The 23,704-nt window shown below is 36.2% G+C and overlaps 1 protein-coding gene and 1 pseudogene across 1 annotated transcript in view; both read right to left on the bottom strand.

Moving 5' to 3' along the window:
• The window catches only part of MNAT1 (MNAT1 component of CDK activating kinase), a 232,971-nt gene that overhangs the window by 165,027 nt on the left and 44,240 nt on the right, over positions 1 to 23,704 (bottom strand). The window contains exons 2-3 of the mRNA XM_003831634.5: positions 6,278 to 6,430; positions 4,485 to 4,558 (exon numbers count right to left, since the gene is read on the bottom strand). Of these exons, the coding sequence (XP_003831682.1) occupies positions 4,485 to 4,558; positions 6,278 to 6,430 (227 nt within the window). The remainder of the gene's footprint in view (positions 1 to 4,484; positions 4,559 to 6,277; positions 6,431 to 23,704) is intronic.
• Positions 16,320 to 22,825, bottom strand: LOC134728902 (mitotic spindle assembly checkpoint protein MAD2A-like; annotated as a pseudogene).

The raw sequence follows: 23,704 nt of genomic DNA, 5'->3' as shown, positions 1-23,704 counted from the left end.
TCCCCACTGTGACTATCTACTCCAAGCCCTCATTATTTCTCATCCAAATTACTGTAATGGCCCCTTGAAAAGTCATTTCTCACTCTTTAGTATCTCCTCTTAGCCACAAGATAAAATCTTAACTGACAGCCCAGTTTACAAAGCCCTCTTTTTTTTTCAGTTGACAAATAATAATTGTATATATCTATGGGGTACAATGTGATGTTTTGATATATGTATTCACTGTGGAACTGTTTTATCTAATTAATTAACATATCCATCACCTGACATGCTTATTTTTTTGTAGCAAGGACATTGAAAATCTACTCTTTCAGCAATTTTGAAATATACAATACATTATTATTAATTATGGTCACCATGCTGTGCAATAGACCTCAAAAACTTATTCCTCCTGTCTAATTGAAATTTCATATCCTTAGGCAACAAAATAATAAAAAATACTGCCTATTCTCCAATGTTTACCTGATTAACTCCATACAGCTCCCCTTTCCCCACCCACCATCCATCCCACAGCCTCTGGTAACCGCCATTCTACTCTTTACTTCTCTTAAGTTCAACTTTTTTAGATTCCAGATATAAGTGAGACGATGCCATATTTGTCTTTCTGTGACTGACTTATTTCACTTAGCATAATGTCCTCCAGGTTGATCCATGTTGTTGCATATTACAGAATTACCTTCTTTTTTAAGGCTGAAGTATTCCATGGTGCATATGTACCACATTTTCTTTATCCATTCATCCAATGATGGACACTTAGGTTGATTCCATATCTTAGCTACTGTGAATAGGGCTATAGGTTATAGACCCAGAAGTGGGATTACTGGATCATATGGTAGTTCTGTTTTTAGTATTTGAGGAACTTCCATACTGTTCTCCAAAATGGCTGTACTAATTCACATTCCCACCAACAGCATACAAGGATTCCCTTTTCTCCATATCCTCATCAACACTTATCTCATCTTTTTGATAATACCCATTCTAACAGATGTGAAATGATATCTCATTGTGATTTTAATTTGCATTTCTCTGATGATTAGTGGTGTTTAGCACATTTTCATATACCGTACGTATGTCTTCTTTTGAGAAATGTCTATTCAGGTCCTTTGCCCATTTTTTAATCAAGTATTTTCTTGCTACTGAGTTGAGTTCCTTATATATTTTGGAAATTAACCCTTTATCAGATTTCTGGCTTGCAAATATTTTCTCCCACTCTGTAGATTACTTCTTCACTCTGTTGTTACCTTTGCTGTGAGGAAGTATTTTAGTTTGATACAATCCCATTTGTCTATTTTTGCTTTTGTTGTCTATGGTACTAACGCCTCCTTAATCCAGCCTGTTTTTCAAGCCCCATTTTTAGTCATCCCTCATGTTTTACCTACCTATAACAGACTACTTGCTCATTCTCCAACATGCTCAACATTTTTCTATCTCGGTGCCTTTTTCTTTTGTTACAAATGTTTTTCCAAGCCCTTTCTATCTGGTTAACTCTTCTTCTTCTTTTAAGATCAAACTCACATGTCATCTCTTCTCTGAATGTCACCAAACCACATCTCTATTTCCCAGTGCTAGGTTAATTGCTTTATCTGTATTCCCATAGCATTTTATAAATGCCTATTTATAAGACTTATCACATTACATTATAGTTATTAGTTAACATAATTATCTCCCCCTTTAGAGTCTGAGCTTATTGAGGGCAAATACCACATATCCCCATCCATAAAGCAGTTCACATAACATAATTTAAAAACTTGCTGAATTGAACTGAAGTTCAGAAAATAAACTATAAATCCAAGAGGTTACTTCCCAAAAATCATCAATATCTTTAAATAGAGTAGAACCACTCTTTAATAAACACAATGAGGATTTATAGTTGAACATTTAAATAAGTTTGTTAAAGGAGAGAAACACACACATACACCTGTCTCTCTCTTCAAATACTTTAACTTAAAACATATATAGGAAGTATATAGTCATTCTCTAACTTAATGACATAGAGCAAATTCTAGTTTTTAGAGTTTTGCTTCTTCCTTATATAGGCCATAACTGTCATCTATATTGTTCAGTTTCCTTTTCTGTTTTCTGGTTTTTTGAGACATGGGCATGCTCTGTTGCCTAGGTTGGAGTGCAGTGGCGCAACCATGGTTCACTGTAGCCTTGGACTCCTAGACTTCAGAGATCCACCTCAGCCTCCCAAGTAGCTGGGACTACAAACATGTGCCACTACACCCAGCTACTTTTTAAAATTTTGGTATAGATCTCATTATGTTGTCCAGGCTGATCTCAAACTCCTGGGCTCAAGCAATCCTCTTGCCTTGGCCTCCCAAAGTGCTGTGATTACAGGCGCGAGTCACTGCACCTGGCCAATTTCCATTTTTTAAGAAGTGACTTAAAAACCTGAGAAGCAGAATCCTTCTAGAGTTTTACAATTTTTTCCCCAACCTTACACACTTTAAATATTTAAATTACATATAATATTAAATATGTATTTAATTACATAACTACATAACTACAATAACAAGTACAACTGGCATAAGAAGTTTGATGGCATTAACAATGCATTCATTATGCTGTGGGTATCAGTGAGTACATTTTATGTAAGAACTGGGGAATGACAGTTACTTCAATGAGACAATTAAGTCGAGGTTGCTTAAGAGAGTTTCCTGACACTGCAACTGAAGACAGTCCTTCATGAATACACATAATAGCAGAATCGCTTTCAAATTAAATGGTCTGAGCCACAGCTTCTATATTTTGGTAAAGAAAGCATTACATGTTGTATACCCCCAATATCCAGACTTGCTCTTGCCTATCAATTCTAGTACCAATTATGGGCCCCATGTTGTCCACACCTTCAAATTACTTTATCTTGGAGCAATACACACACACACACACACACACACACACACACACATATGCAGTGTGTGTGTATATATATATATATTTTTTTTTTTAATCATAGCTCAGTCAGAATCTTAATCCCAGAATCAAGATCTCCTTGTAGTTCATCCCCTAAACCTATTCCTCGCCTTCTCTGTATATGTTTCTTTTAGTTATCCTGACTGCCTGCTTGTAATTGTGACCATGTATTCAACTTGTACTGCAACACCTATAATTTCCTTTCCCTTTATTGCTTGACCAGACTTTTGACTAATCACATTACCTTTAGAATATATGTAAGCTACTTTTCTTCCCAATTGCTATCCAACAGCTTGTCCTATACTTAGTATCTATGTAGAGCCAGATTTCTACATACCTTCATACTTGCCCAGTTCTTGTAGATTTCTTTCTGGTTTTTCTTCTCAGTCTACATTCTAACTTTTCCACTTTGCCTTGTCACTCCCAATTCTACCATCTTTTCAGCTAAAATCCATAGTCACTCATGATTGCTAAGATAACATACAAAGTGCAATGAGTACATGCAGAATGGAAAAGCAGTGGCTCTTATGGCACTGAAAGATCCCAGAGAAACCCTAAATTATGTTTTCCACATGCTTTTGCTATGGCATAACAAATGAACTTAGACATATGAGAAAAGTTTCAGGTAACAGTTGAAACAAAAAGATTTTCTGGATTTTCTAGTAAAGAAATTAAAGGAATTAGAATATTTATTATTCCTCAGGAATCTGAATTGTTAAGTTTATCATATATAAATCTTCTAAAGAATGATCCATTTTATTATAATCTTATTTTTAATAGTAAATATTGAGTACAGTTACCTATCAAGTTTGAAAGAATAAAAATGATTGCTGTTTGATCCTCATAGTCTCATTCTAATGTTCACAGTATATAACCTTTGTGTCATTTCCAAACCCGCACTTAGTAATAATTATTGCAAGTTTAAAAAGCAGCATTATTTTTTAAATCAACATATAACAACTTCCAAAGTTTTTAACATCTCTGAAATTTTATTTAAGAAAACTGAAATCATTTTTTCTTGATAAAATCTTCCTTTTGACTAAACACATCAGAAAGAAAAGGCACAAAGATTACTCCAACCTCTGATTCCAGAATAATACTGATTAATAGAATGCCACTTCAACAGTCAACTGCTTCAAAGTACTTTAAGACTACTATATCCACAGAAGCACAAATAATGATAAACATATGGCTTTAGTCACTATAAATATGGTTAATAGGAACCCCATTTTTGAAAAATCAGAATATGTTTTCCATTCATTTAAACTACTCTAATATGTTATCAACACACAGATGCATGTACCCATATAGTCTTCCTCCCCAGCTATAAAGTGTTACTATCTCTATTAAACATATTTTTCCTAAAAGACAATATTAAATAGGTTCTTTACTTAAGTATGCCTTCAATTTGACAAACATGACTCAAGTGCAAAAGAAAGTAATTAGGTAAATGTTAGCTATCACAACAAAACCTGTTAAGAGGTTTTTATGTGAGATGTTCTCCCAAGCATTTAAAAGATAAAAGCACATGGTCTTATAGGCTAGCATACATCAAATTTAAAACGTACCAATTTCTTCCACTTCTTCCAAGAAGTCATTGTATTCTCTTAGACTAGGAAAATCTTCTTCCCTTTTATTGTATCTTTAAGAAAAGAAAAAAGAAATCTACATATTACATATCATTGCTTTTAATATTATCTAACTGGTTTGCTTGTTCTGACCTAATTCATATATGATACATGGAAAAGAATTGCTTACTGTGTAAAACATCGTTCTCTATTTTTTTATTTTTATTTTTTGAGATGGAGTCTTGCTCTGCTGTCCAGGCTGGAGTGCAGTGGCACAATCTTGGCTCACTGCTACCTCCACCTCTCTGGTTCAAGCAATTCTCCTGCCTCAGCCCCCCGAGTAGCTGGGATTATTACAGGCGCACACCACCACATCCACTTAATGTTTTTTGTATTTAGTAGAGATGGGACTTCACCATGTTGGCCAGGCTGGTCTCGAACTCTGATCTCAAGTGATCCACCACCTCGGCCTCCCAAAGTGCTGGGATTACAAGCATGAGCCACCGCGCCCAGCCTAAAACACTGTTTTTCTTGACACCAGGTTTGTAACCAGACCAAAAATGCAATTCTTAAATTCTTATGACTACGGAGAAGAAGTAGGATCAGGAGAAAATGGTACAATATGCAAAATCCTTGTTAGGACTTCAGGGAAAGATAAATTGGGAGCTTGAAAGATTGGGAAATGAGCTTAAGCAAGGCATAACATTGGAAATTATGGTATTATTTACTTCTAAGGGATTCACTAATTTCCAAAACACAAAAAATTGAAGCGACTCCTCCATTTTTCATGACATAGTCTAAAAAATACTAGATCAAGAAAATCTGTAAATATTGTAATGTACCTGTGAAGAATCAGTAAATTGCAAGGAATTACCAATGAAAGATCAAAATCTAAGAGACTACCTTGCAGAAGTTATACAAACAATAAAAGAGCCGCTAGGCGGATTGATAAAGTATTATTGGTTATGTACCTAGAAGGATGCTGCTAAAACACTGGTTACCTGGGTTGAAATGTACACCACCAAAAATAAAAATAAACATATCAATTATTTCTCATAATAAAAGAATAGATAAAAGGAAACCCAAAACTATTAACAAAGAGTAAAGAGTAAAGCCTAAATTGTAAATGAAAAAGACAGATTAATAATATATAGGTATATATATACATATATACACACATATATATACTATGCCCATGTGTGTATGTCTATATACACAAAAATACACATACCAAAATAAACTATAGCTAACACGTAATTTTCTCTAATAGCCTTCAAACTTCAACTTAATGTTACCTCCTCTGCCCACACCTGACATCACTGACCACAGCAACACTGAGTCACTAACTATATAGCACTATTCTCAATCTATAATAAATAACATTTGTTTTGGTTTACCTGTTCTTTTGTCTTTTTGCTATCCTATGCTACTGTATGGTAAGTCTCATGAGGACAGGGTTCATAGCTGTTTTACTCATCACTTCATAACTACTGCTTAACATGCATAACATGTTTACACATAGTAGTGTTTACACATAGTAGGTACTCAATACATAGTAGGTACTCAATACATGTTTATTAATCAAAGAATAAATACAAATGAATAATGAAGCCATCAATCAAGAGGCTCTTCTTTAACAAAGATAAATATTACTCAGTTCTCTAAGAACTTAAATGAATTTATAGTTATTTACTTGCTAATCTGTCCACATTTATGAGCAAATAATAATCAATTACTGACATAATTGTTAAAGTCCTCTTTGTTGACTGAATCATTCGAGCAGGAATACTTACATCTTTAGCACTTTTTTCCTGATCTCAACCTCCTTGTCAACAGTGGGATCTTCAAAGAGTTGTACCCTGAAGTTGCTCTTTCTGAGTGGAGTACCACACTCAGGGCAGTTTCCAGCTCCTCTCACAAACAGTAAATCTACACAACTTTCACAGCTGTAAGGACAGAAATAAAACATAACATTTAAGCCAATGTTCAAATCTACAACACATCTGAATAGTTTGCCCCTATGGGATAAGGAGAGTGAGACTTGAAAACTAGTCACTTCTATTTAAAATCTTACCAAAAAACTTTCTGGAAAATGTTCATTTTCATTTGGAGCTTACTTTTCAGATATAGGTATCCCAAGTGATACCAGTTTAGTTTTACAGATCAAACAAATTTATAAATTAAAACAAATTGAGTGAGAGACTAGGAAGAAGACCAGGATAGGGAGAAGTCAAAGAGCATGTAAAAGGCTAGTGTATGGTCACCTCCATCCCCAGTCCCAATATCATCCATAGACCTGGGCAAGAGAAGCCTCTGCCAGGGGCCTGCTCTTTAGAGAGCCCTGTATACCCCAAGCACTAAAACAGATGTTTTTTTCTTCCTTTCCTTGTAAGAATGTCTTTTGAAAGTTCAGTAATCAACTGAGCAAATGACAATTACAAGAAAGAGGTGCTAGCTGAATGAGGCCTCACTGGCCAGAGGATAAAGAACTTTGAGTGCTCCAGTATGTGTGAGGGAGAAAATGAACACAACTTCTGCCATGAGAAATCCCAGAAAGAGTGGCTGCTTATAAAAGCTTTACTCAGTTAAAGTTCGTTGCCCCAAATAAAGCAAACCGAATTCCCAGGCAAGCCAGGTTTCCCAGATACCTGCATCCCCTTTTCTGGTAGTGCAACATTAAGAAGGGCTTACAACTTCCTAGAGGACTTGAGTTGAAAAAACAATGAACTGGAGAGGCAAACCTCTCTATAACCAGATTCCTGGGGACTTGGCGGGATCTGTTAATATACTGTTTTAGATGGGTCTAGGTACCACCCCAATCATCCCTGCCCTACCCCAACAGATCCATACTACCACTCAGTCAGGCAGGTTACAAGGATGGATGGGAGGAGAGAGCAGTTCCTTTAGCCTCTGAGTCTTGAGGGTATAGGCTGCTGGCAACTCAACATGCTGTGTAGGAAATCAGGCTGGGCCAAGGATGTGGCTTGATTTATAACTTTTAAATATTCAAATGTTTTGATAAATATTTAAACATTTGTAGTCCTCCAGGTGTAATCTTGCCCAACTCCATATGTGTTAGGACCACACAGTCCTAATCACTCCTTTTGTTAGCAATATCTGACATCATCTTATTTATTTCTGTGTTCTGTCTCCTAGACAAGGAAGTACAGTATATTTCATAAAGACAGAATGTTACCTATCTTGTTCTCTATCCGCAGTGCCTAACGCTAAGTACTCACTAAGTAAACTTCACAAAACAAAAAAATGAATACAAGACAAAGGGAAAAAGAGAAATTCTAATGAATAGGGAAGAGTTGATTTCTTCCAAGTGTGTATTTAACTTACAGAATAAGCTAAATAAGAAAAGTAATAAGAAAAATAAGAATTTTTAAGGTTATTAGTAAAATACTAACATTGATCTTTAAATATATATATACACACACAGACATATATACACACATATGTATATATATACATATTTTATATATATATATTTTATATATATATATATATATTTTTTTTTTTTTTTTGAGAATGCAGTGAAGTTGTCACAGCTCTCTGCAGCCTTGCCCTCCCAGATTCAGGCAATCGTCCTACATCAGCCTCCTCAGTAGCTGGGATAACAAGCACACATCGTCACGCTCTGCTAATTTTTTTATTTTTTTGTAGAGACTGGGACTCCCCATGTTGCTCAGGCTGGTCTCGAACTCCTGGGCTCAAGCGATCCTCCTGCCTTGACCTCCCAAGGTTCTGGGATTATAGGCATGAGCCACCACTCCTGGCCTATATTTCTATCTTAATAGTGTCACTAAAAAATAACAGGGAAAAATTCCAAAGATCATAGTGTCATTAGCAAGATCAACTAAACCCCAGATAAACCACTCTGGACTTAGGAAGTTTCAGAGTGGTGCATTTCCACTATTCTTTGTGGTTAGAGGAAATTAAACCCATCCATGGAAGGTGAAAACAGGCACACTTTACAACTATACTAACTAAAGATATTTATAAGTAAGCACCTATCCAAAATATTCAAAATTACAGAGCCACAAATAACATTATATATCTCAAGGTCTTGGAGATTAGACTCAATCAATAGTTTAGTCAGCAAGGTAATATAGAACATTAATATTTCTAAAAGTTATATTGTATATTAGACATAATATATTGTTTCCAAAATCAATTGTACATCTCCACTTTTTATAATCTGCCTTGTCATAATTTAAACAGTATTAAAATTTTTTATTGCAGTTTATTTTCCTATGTAACATTTTCCATTTCTAATTTTAACTGTGAAAAGAATATTTTTTCTTTAAAGCTTATAAAATATAGAATTATATAGAAAAATAATTCAAAGTTCTACTTCATTGTGTTCTGTATCTCACTTCCCATGGGTAATATGCTACTGTTGAGTTTAGTGTTTGTGTGGCCACATCTTTTTCTACATATTTACAAAATACATATATAAAAACTAATCATTAAAAAAAAGAACAGGCCAGGCCTAGTTGCTTACGCGTATAATCCCAGTGCTTTGGGAGGGCAAAGCAGGAAGATAGCTTGAGGCCAAGAATATAAGACCAGCCTAGACAACATGGCTAGATCCCTCCCTCTACAAAATATAAAAATTAAAAAAAAATTAGCTAGATGTGGTGGTGCATGCCTGTAGTCCTAGCTACTCAGGAGGCTGAGGCAGGACAATCACTTGAGCCCAGGAGTTCAAGGTTACTGTCAGCTGTGATTAGCCACTGCACTCCAGCCTGCGTGACAAAGCAAGACCTATATCCAAAAATAAATAAATAAATAAATAAAATAACAGTAAAAATAGGCTGAGTGCAGTGGCTCACACATGTAATCCCATCACTTTGGGAGGTCAAGGCAGGCAGGTCACTTGGGCCCAGGAGTTTGAGACTGGCCTGGGCAACATGGCAAAACCTCATTCCTACAAAAAAACAAACAAACAAGCAAGCAAAAAACAACAACAACAGCAACAAAAAATTAGCCGGGCATGGTGGCACACGCTTGAGTCCCAGCTACTCAGGAGGCTGAGATGGGAGCTACTCAGGAGGCTGCAGTGTGCTGTGATCATGCCAGTGAACTCCAATCTGGGCGACAGAGCAAGACCCTGTTTCAATAAAAAAAAAGAAGAAGAAGAAGAAGTAGTAGTTGATAATTGCTAGTTCATTTTATCTGGCAACAGAGCAACCAAAACAGCAGTATATGGGCAATCTTTTGCCTCTAGGAGTGCTAGGAATTTTTTCAAATAAAACTTTACATTCTGCAGAAAACAGAAAAATCTGCTGAAGAAGCCCAAATTTTCAGTCATTATCCATTTCCAAAAATATTTTTATGGTTTTTGTTTTTAAAAATCAGAATGGTGCTCATCCTTTTTCTCTCTGAATGACATATTTTTAGCAGATTTTATTTTATCAAGAATATTCTCGTCAAAATTTTAGTCAATTGTTCACTTTACTTTTTAAAGAGCAACTATATTCCATGTCAAATTTCAAATATTATTAAAACATACTGGCCTAAAAGAAATATTCATAGTTTGTCAAAAACTCTACACTTAAGACTTTCTGTGAAGTAACCTAGTTTTATCAGCACTTTCCATTCTTCATTAGCTCCTTGGCTTTTAAAAATGAAACACAAACCTATGGTCTTGAAAGCTAAAAAACAAGTAATAACATTGTAAAATAAAAATTTTATTTTTACAATAAATTCTTCCTTAAGCCCATGTGTACTAAATTCTGTAAGAAAGAAGCAGGATATTATTTTTTTAAAAATTTCCTCCCAAAATAAACCTAACTTGTCTATACAAGAAAATATTGATTGAAGTGCCATATCTTTGAACATTAAAACTTTAGAAACCTTAATTCAACTAAATCATTTGACAAAAATCTCTGCTCTAACTGAATCATAGAAATTTTAGAGGTAGAAATGACCTAATGATCACCAGTTAATTAAAATATTATCAACATCCAATAATGAAATGCATTTAAGGATTCATGGAAAACACATGAAAAAAATAACACCTGGTGCATTTTAGAAAAGGCAGTCAATTTACAAATAGACTTTGTTCCAATAGTTTGCTTACAAATTAGCTGCTTGGAACTCAAAATACATTTTTCCCAAATAAACTATTTATATGTGATGGTTAGGGTTTTCAACTAAACTGGCCCAAAGAAGATGAACAAAATATTAGACATTTTCTTTTCTTATTTTTCTCTCCTTCCTAACCTTCACCATGAGTTGATGATATCAGCTTTCAAGTGGGAATTAAACTGGAATTTTAAAAGAATATTCTACAAGTTTTAGTCCCCAGAAAGTAACCAATTGAAATCTTCACCTTAAAAAGGTTTCACATTTTCTTAAAGCCCAGATATTTGTAATTTTAAAAAACTTATGACCTCAAAATGAATAACTTTTGATAGAAGGGGTATACAATCTTAATAAAAGTAGAGACTTACTTATTTGCATACATGGATTTCAAGCCAATTAGCCACGGGATCCAGTTAACTTTGTCTATGGTAATCATTTCTCATTTATCTCAGCAACTAAAATAGGAATGTGTTACATTTACTTATGCGGCATTCTCAATTTAAACTTTGGAATATTTGCTGTTAAATTTCCTCATCAGTCCTTTCATACCTTTAGGCTAAATTGCTATGAATCACTTGATACCTAAAAGGGAACTCAGAATCTATGTATTCCAAATCCTGAGAAAAAATTTATAAACTACCTCAACAAAGTGCTTTTGGAATATGAAGCAAAAGAATTCATCCACAGGTAGAGAAGTGATGGCCTGGGAGCAGGTATTAAAACATTATGAAGAGATAGTAGACTTTCAGAAGAAAAGATATTGCCCTCAAAATTTAAAAAAGCATGTTTACCCATTTTTTCATTATCTTAGAACTCAAAATTAATGTCTAATCAATCTTCTGTTGGCTATTATCATTTAGCATAGCAATTTTCAACTAACAAGCAAATAATATAAGGTACAAATTCAAATAGTATATTTAAGTCCATTCTGAGCCAGAAAAACAGAGCTGTGTAAAAACAAATATTTGTACTCAAGGGAAAAGGAAAGAGTTAATAATTAAATAAAGCTGTGCCAGAAAAAACTCACTTTCAAAAAAACGGGTTTGTATCCTCCTGACAGACAGCAAGGACCATGGAATCTATCCAGTTTTCCTTTTTGCCCCTTTGCCAGAAAACTCCTAAGCCAAATTTAAATCCTTTATGGAATAACACTATAAATATTTTCTAGAAAGAGGTTGGAAATATATGAAGGAACATAGAAAGAAAATAACATTAATTAGGGCTTTTGCGATATGATGTAGATATTATTTTCCTTACTACATAGGTGAGGGCACTAAGCATGGAGAAGTCGAATAACTGGCTTAAAATCATATAACTAGTAAGAATTCACCATTACCCTGTGAATCCCATATTTCTGAGACAGGACTCAGTCAATTTAGGAAGTTTATTTTGCCAAAGTTAAGGACACACCCTCAGGAGGTCCTGATGACATGTTCCCAAAGTGGTTGAGTACAGCTTGCTTTTATATATTTTATATTGATAATCACGACATACATTTTATATTAATAATCAATATGTGTAAGATGTACATCGGTTTGGTCCAGTAAGGTAGGACAAGTCGAAGTGGGGGCTTCCAGGTTAGAAGTAGATGAGAGACAAAAGGTTGGATTATTTTGAGTCCTTGATCAGCCTTCCACTGAATACACAATTTAGTCTGGCTCAGTGAATCTGCATTTTTATATAAACAATAGGGCAGAGGAAGCAATCAGAGATTCATTTGTCTCAGATGAGCCTCAGAGGAATGACTTTCAATAGAATGGGAGGCAGGTTTGCACTAAGCAGTTCCCAGCTTGACTTTTCCCTTTAGCTTAGTGATTTTGGGGGTCCCAAAATTTATTTCCCTTTTACAGTCCTCTTCATACTCTACACTTTCTCCTTCTATCTTATTCTTACAATTTTTACAATGACCTATGAAAATAATCATCCTAAGTATCTATTTCTAGCCTAAAAATCTCTCCTAAATTCCTATTACGCACTGCCTATTGCACAATTACTCTTTGATATCCCACAAGTTACCTCAAACTCAACATACTCAAAACCAATATTCTTCTGTCTGTGTCAGATACATCAACTTTGTGCATAAACATTCATATACTATGGTGAAAATAGAAAAAAAAGAAAGAAAAAGTAACTCTATTACAAAAGCATACTTTGAATACTATCGTAAGCTTTCAGCCAGTGAGCAACAGCTCAACAAATTATACTACGTACTCCTAACCAGCATGTGTTAATAACACATCATATTCCAAATGCTCTAAGCCAAGAACATTTTCTGAAATATGTGGACTATTCTGTAGCCATTCTTTCTGCCACTGATGAATAGTTTCATCCTGATAGCTAAAAAGGGTGTGCATGTGATAGTGCTGGATGTTAAGATTTAAGACATTAGAGGCTCAAAGCCCCTTCAGGGATACGGTTGAGGAAACAAGGTAAAAGCTAAGTTAGAAATTGGAGGGAAAAGTCTGTCTAACTTTATGAAGGGCTTCAGAAACAATACTGCAGACTGGGAGAACTGACAATTACAGGCATGCCTCATTTTATTGTGAATTGCCTTATTGGGCTTTGCAGATATTTCATTTTTTACAAATTCAAGATTTGTGGCAACGCTGCCATGGAATGAGTCTATCGGCACCATTTTTCCAACAGCATGTGCTTACTTCATGTCTCTGTTTCACATTTTGGTAATTCTCACAATATTTCAAACATTTTCATTATCATTATATCTGGCATGGTGTTATGTGATCAGTGATCTTTGGTGTTACCATTTTAATTGTTTCAGGGCACCATGAAAAGCACCCATATAAGACAGCAAACTTAATAAATGTTGTATGTACTCCAACTGCTTCACCAACTGACTGTTCCTCCAACTCTCTCCCTCTTCTCAGACCTCCCATTCCTTGAGACACAACAATATTTAAATTAGGCCAATTAATAACCCTACAATGGACTCTTAGGTGTTCAAGTGAAAAAAACAGTCACGGGTTTCTCACTTTAAATCAAAAGACAGAAATGACCAAGCTTCCTGAGGAGGGTGTATCATAAGCTGAGATAGCCCAAAAGCTAGGCCAACTGCACCAGTTAGCCAAGCCATGAATGCAAAGGAAAAGTCCTCGAAGGAAATTAAAAGCACTGCGCCAATGACACACAATGTTAAGAAAGCAAAACAGTCTTATCGTTTATACAGAGAAAGTTTCAGTGGTCTGGATAAAAGATCAAACCAGCCACAACATTCCCTTAAACCAAAACCTAATCCAGATCCTAATACCTAACTCTCTTCAATCCTATAAAGGTTGAGAAAGGTGAGGAAGTTGCAGAAGAAAAGTCTGAAGCTAGCAGAGGTTGGTTCATGAAATTCAAGGAAAGATGCTGTTTCCATAACATAAAAGTGCAAAGTGAAGCAGCAAGTGCTGATATGGAGGCTTCAGCAAGTTATCCATAATATCTATCTAAGATAATGACGAAGGTGGCTACACTGAAAAACAGACTTTTCAATGCAGATGAAACATCCTTCTATTGGAAGATGCCGTCTAGGACTTCCATAGCTACAGAGGAGAAGCCAATGCCTGGTTTCAAAGCTTCAAAGGCAAGGGTGTCTTTTCAGGAGCTAGTGCAGCTGATGACTAAATTGAAACCAATGTTCATTTGTCATTTTGAAAAATCATAAAGCCCTTAAATATTATGCTAAATCTATACTGCCTGTGCTCTATAAATGGAAGAATAAAGCCTGAATGATGGCGCATCTATTTACAGCATGGTTTGCTTAATATTTGAACCCACTGTTGAGACCTATTGCTCAGAAAAAAAGATTCCTTCCAAAATGTTACTGCCCATTGACAATGAATCTGGTCACCTAAGACCTCTGATGGATATGTGCAAGGACATGAATGTTGTTTTCATGCCTGCTAACACAACATCCATTCAAAAGCCCATGGGTCAAGGAGTAATTTTGACATTGAAGTCTTGTTATTTAAGTAATACATGTCATAATGCTGTAGCTGCTACAGACAATGATTCCTCTGATAGATCTGGGCAAAGCAAATTCAAAACCTTTTTGAAAGGATTCACCATTCTAGATGCCATTAAGAACATGTGTGATTCATGTGAAAAGATAAAAAATATTAACATTAAAAGGCATTTGGAAGAAGTTGATTCCAATCCTCACAGATGACTTTCAGGGTCTGACTTCAGTGGAGAAAATAACTGCAGATATGGCAGAAACGGCGAGAGAACTAGAATTAGAAGTGGAGCCTGAAGATGTGACTGAATTGCTGCAATCTCATGATCAAACTTGAACAAATGAGGAGTTTGGGCTTCTTAGGGATGATTCTTGATATGGAATCTACTCCTGGTGAAGATGCTATGAACACTGTTGAAATGACAAGAGATTCAGAAATAACATATACAGTTAGTTGATAAAGCTGTGGCAAGGTTTGAGAATTGATTCCAATTTTGAGAGGAATTTCCCAGTAAGTAAATGTTATCAAACAGCATCACATGCTCCAGGGAAATCTTTCATGAAAGGAAGAGTCAATAAATGCAACGAACTTCATTGTTGTCTCATTTTAAGAAATTGCCAAGGCCACCCCAACCTTCAGCAATCACCATCCTGATCATTCAAGAGCCATCAACATCTGGGCAAGACCTTCTACCAGCACAAAGATTATAGTCACTTTCGAAGGCTCAGATGATTGTTAGCAATTTTTAGCAGTAAAGTATATTTTAATTAAGGTATGCACACTGTTTTTAGTCATATTGATATTGTACACTTAATATACTACAGTATAGTGTAAACATAACTTTCATATGCACTAAGAAATCAAAAAGTTTGTGTGACACACTTTATTGTGCTAGTCACTTTATTGTGCTATTTGTTTTATTATGATATTTGCTTTACTGTGGTGGTCAGAAACCAAACCAGCAATATCTCTGAGGTATGTCTGTATACGAGTAATAAGGGAAAGCACCATGGCCACAGGAGCATTCAGGACTTCGGAGACTTGAAAGAACGATGTCCCACTAAACCAAGCTAGCATTTGCATAGAGACCTTTACTATAATTCTACTTCGGGGAAAGGAAGGGCAAATTCAACTAATACTCTGATTTCCATTAATGCAGGTCCTGCACTAAATAAGGTATGTCTTTACTTCCACCATGATTCAAAGGAGCTAAAAATACATGTACCTAAGTATGTCCAAAAACAATGTCAGCAATTACCTGAAAAGGCTATTATTAAAATGCTTATCCCTTTTCCAAATAGGTATCTATAGATACCAGATAGTCTTCATTTATTTCAACCAAAACATACAACAGACTCAACACAGAAGCAGATGTGAGAATCTAGTTTTCTTCTCTTAAGCCAAGCATTTTTAAAAGATTTGCAAAAATGTAAAACAATGCTACTCATCTCACAAAATTTTTTTGTTTTGGAAAATATAGTTATGTTTCATAAAAATACATTGTGGTAACATGTAATAAGTTTATAATTTTTGATGAATAAATGAACATTTCAAAGTTTCCAAATTTTAATTTCTAATATGATAAATGTTAACAGATATAACTTTCATAAATAAGAGGTCTTGAGAGTCATCAATAACTTTTAAAATTATAAAAGTTACTAACACCAAAAAGTCTGAGAACCACTGTTACATGTGACCAATAAAAGATTGCTTATAATGAACAAATGAACTCAAAGGAATGCAATCATAATTTAAGTGTTCCCCAAACTACCCAAGCCATTAAGATTTTCTCATTTATTAGTACTGAGTAAAATATTTTTTAAATTTTCCACTGTTTCTATTGTTCTAGCTCTCTCTTCACTTCTTATTTTGTTTTTCTACCTCTTTCTCTTGATTAGAAATGCTACATGTTTGTCTAAGTTGTATAAGGGCCCTTTTAAAGAATCACTATAAAGAAACTTGAATTTCACAATTTTTTTGTGTGTTTTCCAATTTCCTAATTTCTACTTTTCTATTATTTATTTTATTCAATTTTTCTTAATTATATTTTGTTTCTATTTCTTAGAGTTTAACACTGGGTTTATTTTCATTATTTCACTCTTCATATCCACAACAGTTTGTACTTTTCTACTATTTTTAAGAGGCCATGAAAAAATATATATAATTCTTTTTTTAACTATTTCTTCTAGGTCAATATTTATCAAGCATCCATTATTATGACCTTTTAAATAGAATAAAATATAACAACTAGTCAAGATGCTATTTCTATTCATTAGGTCCTCAAATATTTAAGCTAAACAGTTGGCTACCCTCTCAGTACTATGCCAGGTGCCTTATCAAATGCAAAGCTGAACCCTCAAATGTTTGATGAGTACAAGAATATACATTCTTGTGAATCAATTAAAAAACAGTTGATACTAGCAAATAATTATAGACTAAATTATATAAGCTATATAAAGCAGATGTGTGAGAATAAACTATCATCTCCTACCTCAACAACAGAAAATTCCAGAAGATCCATACAGAGAATGTGGGGCTATGAAGGCAAGAACTGTATTTGGTTTATGACAAGCAATGCTTAACTCAAGGTGAAATAGTTCTAAAAATACAATGTTCTCATTTTTGTTTTCTTGAAAGCAAAGTATATCAATGTTTGCTCAACATTTGCTAACATTTTCAATTAATCATTTAAATCCCTAATAAACACTAGGGAAAATCAATTAATAAAATAACAGACAAGTTTGAGACCCGTTCCCCAGATTGTTTCAAAACCTAAGTCATATTTTATATTTGTAATTTTTTATTTTTCTGATTAGTATTGACAATTATTTTTGAATTACACTAATAAAGAGGGGGAAATGGAAACCTTTTAAAAAATCAAATGGGCACCCAACAATCAACTTAATTAAATGAGTTATTATATGTAAAAGAACTTAAATCAATTCCTGATACATAGTAAATGTTCACTGAGTGCTAGCTGGCTGGGCGTGGTGGCTCATGCCTATAATCCCAGCATTTTGGGAGGCTGAGGCCTCCTGAGGTCAGGGGTTTGAGACCAGCCTGTCCAACATAGTGAAATCCCATCTCTACTAAAAATACAAAAATTAGCTGGGCATGGTGGTACACACCTGTAGTCCCAGCTACTCAGGAGGCTGAGACACAAGAATTGCTTGAACCTGGGAGCCAGAGGTTGCAGTGAGCTGAGATCACACCACTGTACTCCAGCCTAGGCAACAGAGTTGAGACTCGTTCTCAAAAAAAAAAAAGTGTTAGCTATAGCTACACATTTATCAAGTCCTTTCCATTTGACCAAAGAATTCTTACACTTTCCAGAAACTAACTGTAAAAAGAGTATTTTCGTTGCCTGGCACGGTGGCTCAGGCCTGTAATCCCAGCACTTTGGGAAGCCGAGGTGGGCGGATCACAAAGTCAGGAGTTCGAGACCAGCCTGGCCAACATGTAGAAACCCCATCTCTACTAAAAATTAGCCAGGCACAGTGGCGGGCAACTGTAATCCCAGGAGGCTGGGGCAGGAGACCTGCTTGAACCCGGGAGGCGGAGGTTGCAGTGAGCTGAGATCGCACCACTGCACTCCAGCCTGGGTGACAGGGCAAGACTCTGTCTTGCGGGGGAAAAAATATTTTCAGCCTTGTGTAGTGGCTCACATCTATAATCCCAACACTTTGGAAGGCCGCAGCAGGAGGATCATTTAAGTCCAGGAGTTCAAGACCAGCCTGAGCAACACAGCAAGACCCTCATCTCTATTAAAAAAAAAAAAATGTTTTTAGTTAGCTGGGTGGCTGGGCGCAGTGGCTCATGCCTGTAATCCCAGCACTTTGGGAGGCAGAGGCGGGTGGATCACCTGAGGTCAGGAGTTTGAGACCAGCCTGGCCAACATGGCAAAACCTCGCCTCTACTAAAAAAAAAAAAAAAAATTAGCCAGGCATGGTGGCACGTATCTGTAAACCCAGCTACTAGGGAGGCTGAGGCAGGAGAATGGCTTGAACCCAGGAGGCGGAGGCGGAGGTTGCAGTGAGCCGAGATTGTGTCACTGCACTCCAGCTTGGGCGACAGAGCAAGACTCCATCTCAAATTAAATAAATAAAATAAAAAATAAAAGTAAATCAGCTGGGCATAGTGGCCTGTAGTCCCAGCTACTTGGGAGGCTGAAGTGCAAGGATCGCTTGAGCCCAGGAAGTTGGAGATACAGTTAGCTGTGATCGCACCACTGCATTACACCCTGGGTGACAGAGTAAGACCCTATCTCAAAAAATATGTAAATATTTTGCTCTTTATTTAAAAGTAAAACTAAAGGCTGGGCGCGGTGGCTCATGCCTGTAATCCCAGCACTTTGGGAGGTCGAGGCCAAGGCAGGCAGATCACGAGGTCAGGAGATCGAGACCATCCTGGCTAACACGGTGAAACCCAGTCTCTACTGAAAATACAAAAAATTAGCTGGGCGTGGTGGCAGGCGCCTGTAGTCCCAGCTACTCGGGAGCCTGAGGCAGGAGAATGGCGTGAACCTGGGAGGCAGAGCTTGCAGTCAGCCAAGATCGCACCACTGCACTCCAGCCTGGGCTAGAGCACAGCTTTGCTGGTAATAATACATTCTTCCAAATTTGTACCAACATAATGGTATGTATTATTATAACAAAGTAAGAAAATATGCTACTTTGAAGGTACATAACTTTGCTTCTAAAAAGCATGGTCTACATAAAGACCATGATTTAAAAATAAAAGCTGCACTAAATATGATTTTCTCCTTTTACAGATAGCAAGACAAAATGACCTGTCCAGGTCATAGTTTAAGTGCAGGCCAGAAATCTGTCACCTAATCTCTGGGGATCTCTCTACCAACTGAATAGAATGTTACAGGTCTAGCCAAACCCCACAGCTTCAGAACCAGGAGATCTCATAGTGTTATTTATCTGTGGTTCTGGAGTATTCAAACCAACAGGTCTTATTAGAAAGCTTAGACCCACTTGACAATGAATGATTAGGTTTATGTTACTCTATGGCAAATCTAAAGGTCATACCAAATTCATTATCATCACCTACGAACATCTACTAGGGATTTGTTATAGGTAGTAAATCCATCTAATGAAGTATGAAATATAAAGCCATACTATAAAGAAGTATAAGATTTTATCCCTGCCTTCAGGGATGTATTATATAGTTAGGAAAGAACACACCCATAAAACAACAGAACAAAGTTATGTCTGCTAAGTGTTAATATAAGTGGTAAATTCATTCCTGAGCAATTATTTATTGAGCAACTGAGAGGGAGCAGAGCATACTGGTTAAGGGCACAGACTCTGAAGCCAGTTTGCCTGCTTTTCCTTATTTAAATTATTAAACCTCTCTGTGCCTCTGTTTCCTTCCTTGTGAGAAATAAAAATAATACCTACATAGGGGTAAAAACCTAGCTTTCAGAGCTGATGAGATTTACATTAGTTAATACAGGTAAAATGCTTAGAAATATACCAGACACATAGTACACTCTCAATAAACATTAGCCATTAGAAATATTACTTAATACAAGGAATACCCAGTAAGGACCAGATTTCAAAGGAGCCAGTAACAAGGATTACAACTGTTAAAGGATTCAAGAAATAGGTTGAATTGAGCTGGGCCATGAAAAATGTGCTGGCCTTGAAATACGAAAGAAGGATGACATTCCAGGCAGAGATCACAAAAAAAATAAAGGTATCAATACACACAATGTATACATGGAACAACAAACACAACGTTTTGACAAAAAATAAAAACAGTCCACGTAAGGTAGTCTTTCTCACCCTTTTCTACCACAGTATTCTTAAATGATAAAGAATGAACTTCCTGGAAAATTGGGGAAATGGCCTCAAATGGTCCCCTATAAGCTCAACATGTCTTCAAATTGTATCACGTTTTAGCTTAAAAAGCTAAAACTTCATGAAAGTTCTATTTGACTCCATAATTCAAACAGCCTTATTTCATTGAAAAATGTCCTCAAATAGTTACCAGTTATTCAATTACTCAATCTTTTTCATATTCCTTAGGTAAAATTGACATTCCAGGAAGATGTCTATGGATTCACGTACCACCAACATAACAGCACACAGTAAGGAACAAGTATACTTCTGTTAAAAAAAAAAAAAAATCACACACACACACACACACACACACACACACACACAAACAAAATCCATGCATACATGGAAATACGGCATAGGAAAGAGGTAGTATTACAAATCAGTGTGGAAATAAATGACTACTAAATAAATGCTTGAGACACTAAATAAATGCTTTCTAGATAAAGAGAGATGCTTCTAGATAAGGAGAGAAAAAAACTAGATCCCTATCTTTCACCCTATACACAAAAAGAAATCCCCTATGAACAGATGACTAAAGATCAAAGAGAAAACTTTAAACTTTTATCAAATTATAGGAGAATATAATTACGAGATCAGGGCAGAAATTTCCTAAAAGTAACTAAAAAATTTTAAACCATGTAAAGGAGATTGATAAATTTCATTTTATCAAAATTTAAGGCCAGGTGTGGTGGCTCACATCTGTAGTCCCAGCACTTTGTGGGGGCCAAGGCTGAAGAAGCACTTGAGGTCAGGAGTTTGAGATCAGCAAGACCCCATCTCTAAAAACAACAATTTTAAATTTAAAACTTCTTGTAAGTGGGAGGGGAAACACAATACTATTAAAAGACTTGCCACAAACTAGAAAACAATGTTTTCATCATACATAAAAGAAAATATTCATACTATATAAACAGGTTCTACAAATCAATAAATGATGCTATAGAAAAATGAGTGGATTATATGAACAGGCAAATTACACCACACAAATCCACTTGCTTCTTTTTTTGTTTTTAACAAACTTATTTCCTCACTTAAAACTTGATTTTATAAAACACAAAAAAAAATTTTTAAGAGTTCTGTATCACAGAACATCAAGCAGTACAAATATCCATCGCTTCATAGGTTCAAGTTACATAAATTAAAGTCAAATAATTGGAAACTGATTCGATAGGGAAAACTATACATGAAATGAAGGTCAAAAGGAGCTACACAGCAATATTTCATTGTTTATAGATTATTAGTTACTTTCAGAACTTTAACAAAGATTCTGAATATTTAGACTTCCTTTGCTGTATTTTATAATTAAATATCTCCCTACCTATACTGAGTCAAGCTACTTGACCAAAACATCTGATTTAGGAAAGCATTTAGCTTTATAGCACAAGTTTTTCCATCTACAGTTACTATCTTCAAAGGAATATACATCACAATGTTGAAAAAAAACAAAAACCTCCTGGCTCCTTTTGAATCATGCACAATAAATTCATGATGTTAACTCCATGGTGAGTCAAATAGGTACCAAAAAATAAAAGGAACAATTACACACAGTTCAGTAAGTATCATTTTGCTTTTCTCCATGTATAAATTAACCAATGAAATAAAACATATCAACTATAGATGACTTGACTTCACGAAAACCACATTTCAAAATTACAATTACATTATTTCCTCATGTCATCTTCAGTCATTGACAGGAATTTTGTAGGCCACCATGCTATTTACTTTGTGGATTGTAGTAGTAAATGAACAAAGGCAGACTTCCTCAGAATTGGTAATAAACTGTGATCCCGACTCTTCCCATTTTTCAGGTACAACCAAATCTTTGTCTGTGTAAATCAGCAGATCAAATGAACAAGAAACTTCCAACAGTGGCAGAAATGTCACTGTAGCTGTGATCTGTCTGATGACTGAACGGATTTCATCCTGGATAGCTTTCTGAGACTTTTCTCTGGGTGCACTGTCATCTTTTGCAGTCTTGTCACACTCAATATCAAACTGTCATCTTTCTAGGACCTCACCACTTTCAATATTTGAGATAACTACAACCAGTTTCTGAACTGAACACTTGTATAACCAATCTTCTAGTTGTTCCACCACATTATTTAGGTATTTTATGAGCTCAAGATCAGTAGTTACAAGCAAGGTGAGTCCGTTTTTCTGCACTCGAGTAAAGGTTTCAGATGGATAAATGCCACGCTGATATAAAATGCTGTTGATGCCGAATGAGAAGAACTCGGCCACGATTTCGGCACTCCCACGCAGGGTGATTCCCTGCTCCCGGGAGAGCTGCAGCGCCATGGCCAGGGACACAAACAAAGGCACGCGCTTTCACTACACGGACAGCAACCACAGCGGCTCCAACAGCACTTCCCCGCCAAGAGTTTCAAAAGTAACGACCATCCACTTGCTTCTTAGAGTAAGTGCACTCTAGCAGGAAACAGCTTCTTTTTTTTTTCTTTTTTTTTCTTTGAGACGGAGTCTCACTTTGTTGCCAGGCTGGAGTGCAGTGGTGCGATCTCGGCTCACTGCAATCTCCACCTCCCGGGTTCAAGCGATTCCCCTGCCTCAGCCTCCTGAGTAGCTGGGATTACAGGCGTGCACCACCACACCCAGCTAATTTTTTGTATTTTAGTGGAGACGGGGTCTCACCATGTTGGCCAGGATGGTCTTGATCTCCTGACCTCATGATCCTCCTGCTCGGCCTCCCAAAGTGGTGGGATTACAGGTGTGGGCCACCGCGCCCAGCCTGAAACAGCTTCTTAAGGATTCTACTTATTTTGTTTCCATGGGAAACTTTCAAGAGAAGAAGACAAACTATAGTCCCAATGCTGTAGTTGATTTCCTGGCCATAACAGATCATCATCCCTCTTTAGAGTCCCCTCATACTCTGCTAGCACTTATGCTGGTGTAAGCAGCTTGCCAGTAGAGCGATCCAGATCCTTTTATCTAAGAGGTTTGAAACTCTGGTTACCATGCCCTTTTTAGGCAATGGCTATTGTATTTGTACATTTATTAAAATAATGGGCTTAGGAACACCATGAGACATATCAGCAGATCCCCTGAATGCCAGACATATTCTTCTCTGTCCATACCGTGATAATGATCAGAGTCAATTACCCTTACCAGGATGGTGACTCCTTTTCTTCCCTAGTGATTTTGGCAAGAGGAGCCCAAAGTGACCAGACAGCAGGCATGGCTTAAAATTTAATGGAACTCTCATTGTGTCTGTTCCCTAGTAGGGCATTTCTACTTCTGGAGACAAGAACCTCTAAGCCCACAGGGTCTAAAGCTATATGAATGGAAAGCATAAATTCCT

Source organism: Pan paniscus, chromosome 15 (assembly GCF_029289425.2).
Source record: "Pan paniscus chromosome 15, NHGRI_mPanPan1-v2.0_pri, whole genome shotgun sequence".
NCBI classification, from domain to species: Eukaryota; Metazoa; Chordata; class Mammalia; order Primates; family Hominidae; genus Pan; species Pan paniscus.
The sequence above is the reverse complement of the archived record's forward strand: the minus strand, read 5'-3'. Positions and strand labels throughout refer to the sequence as shown.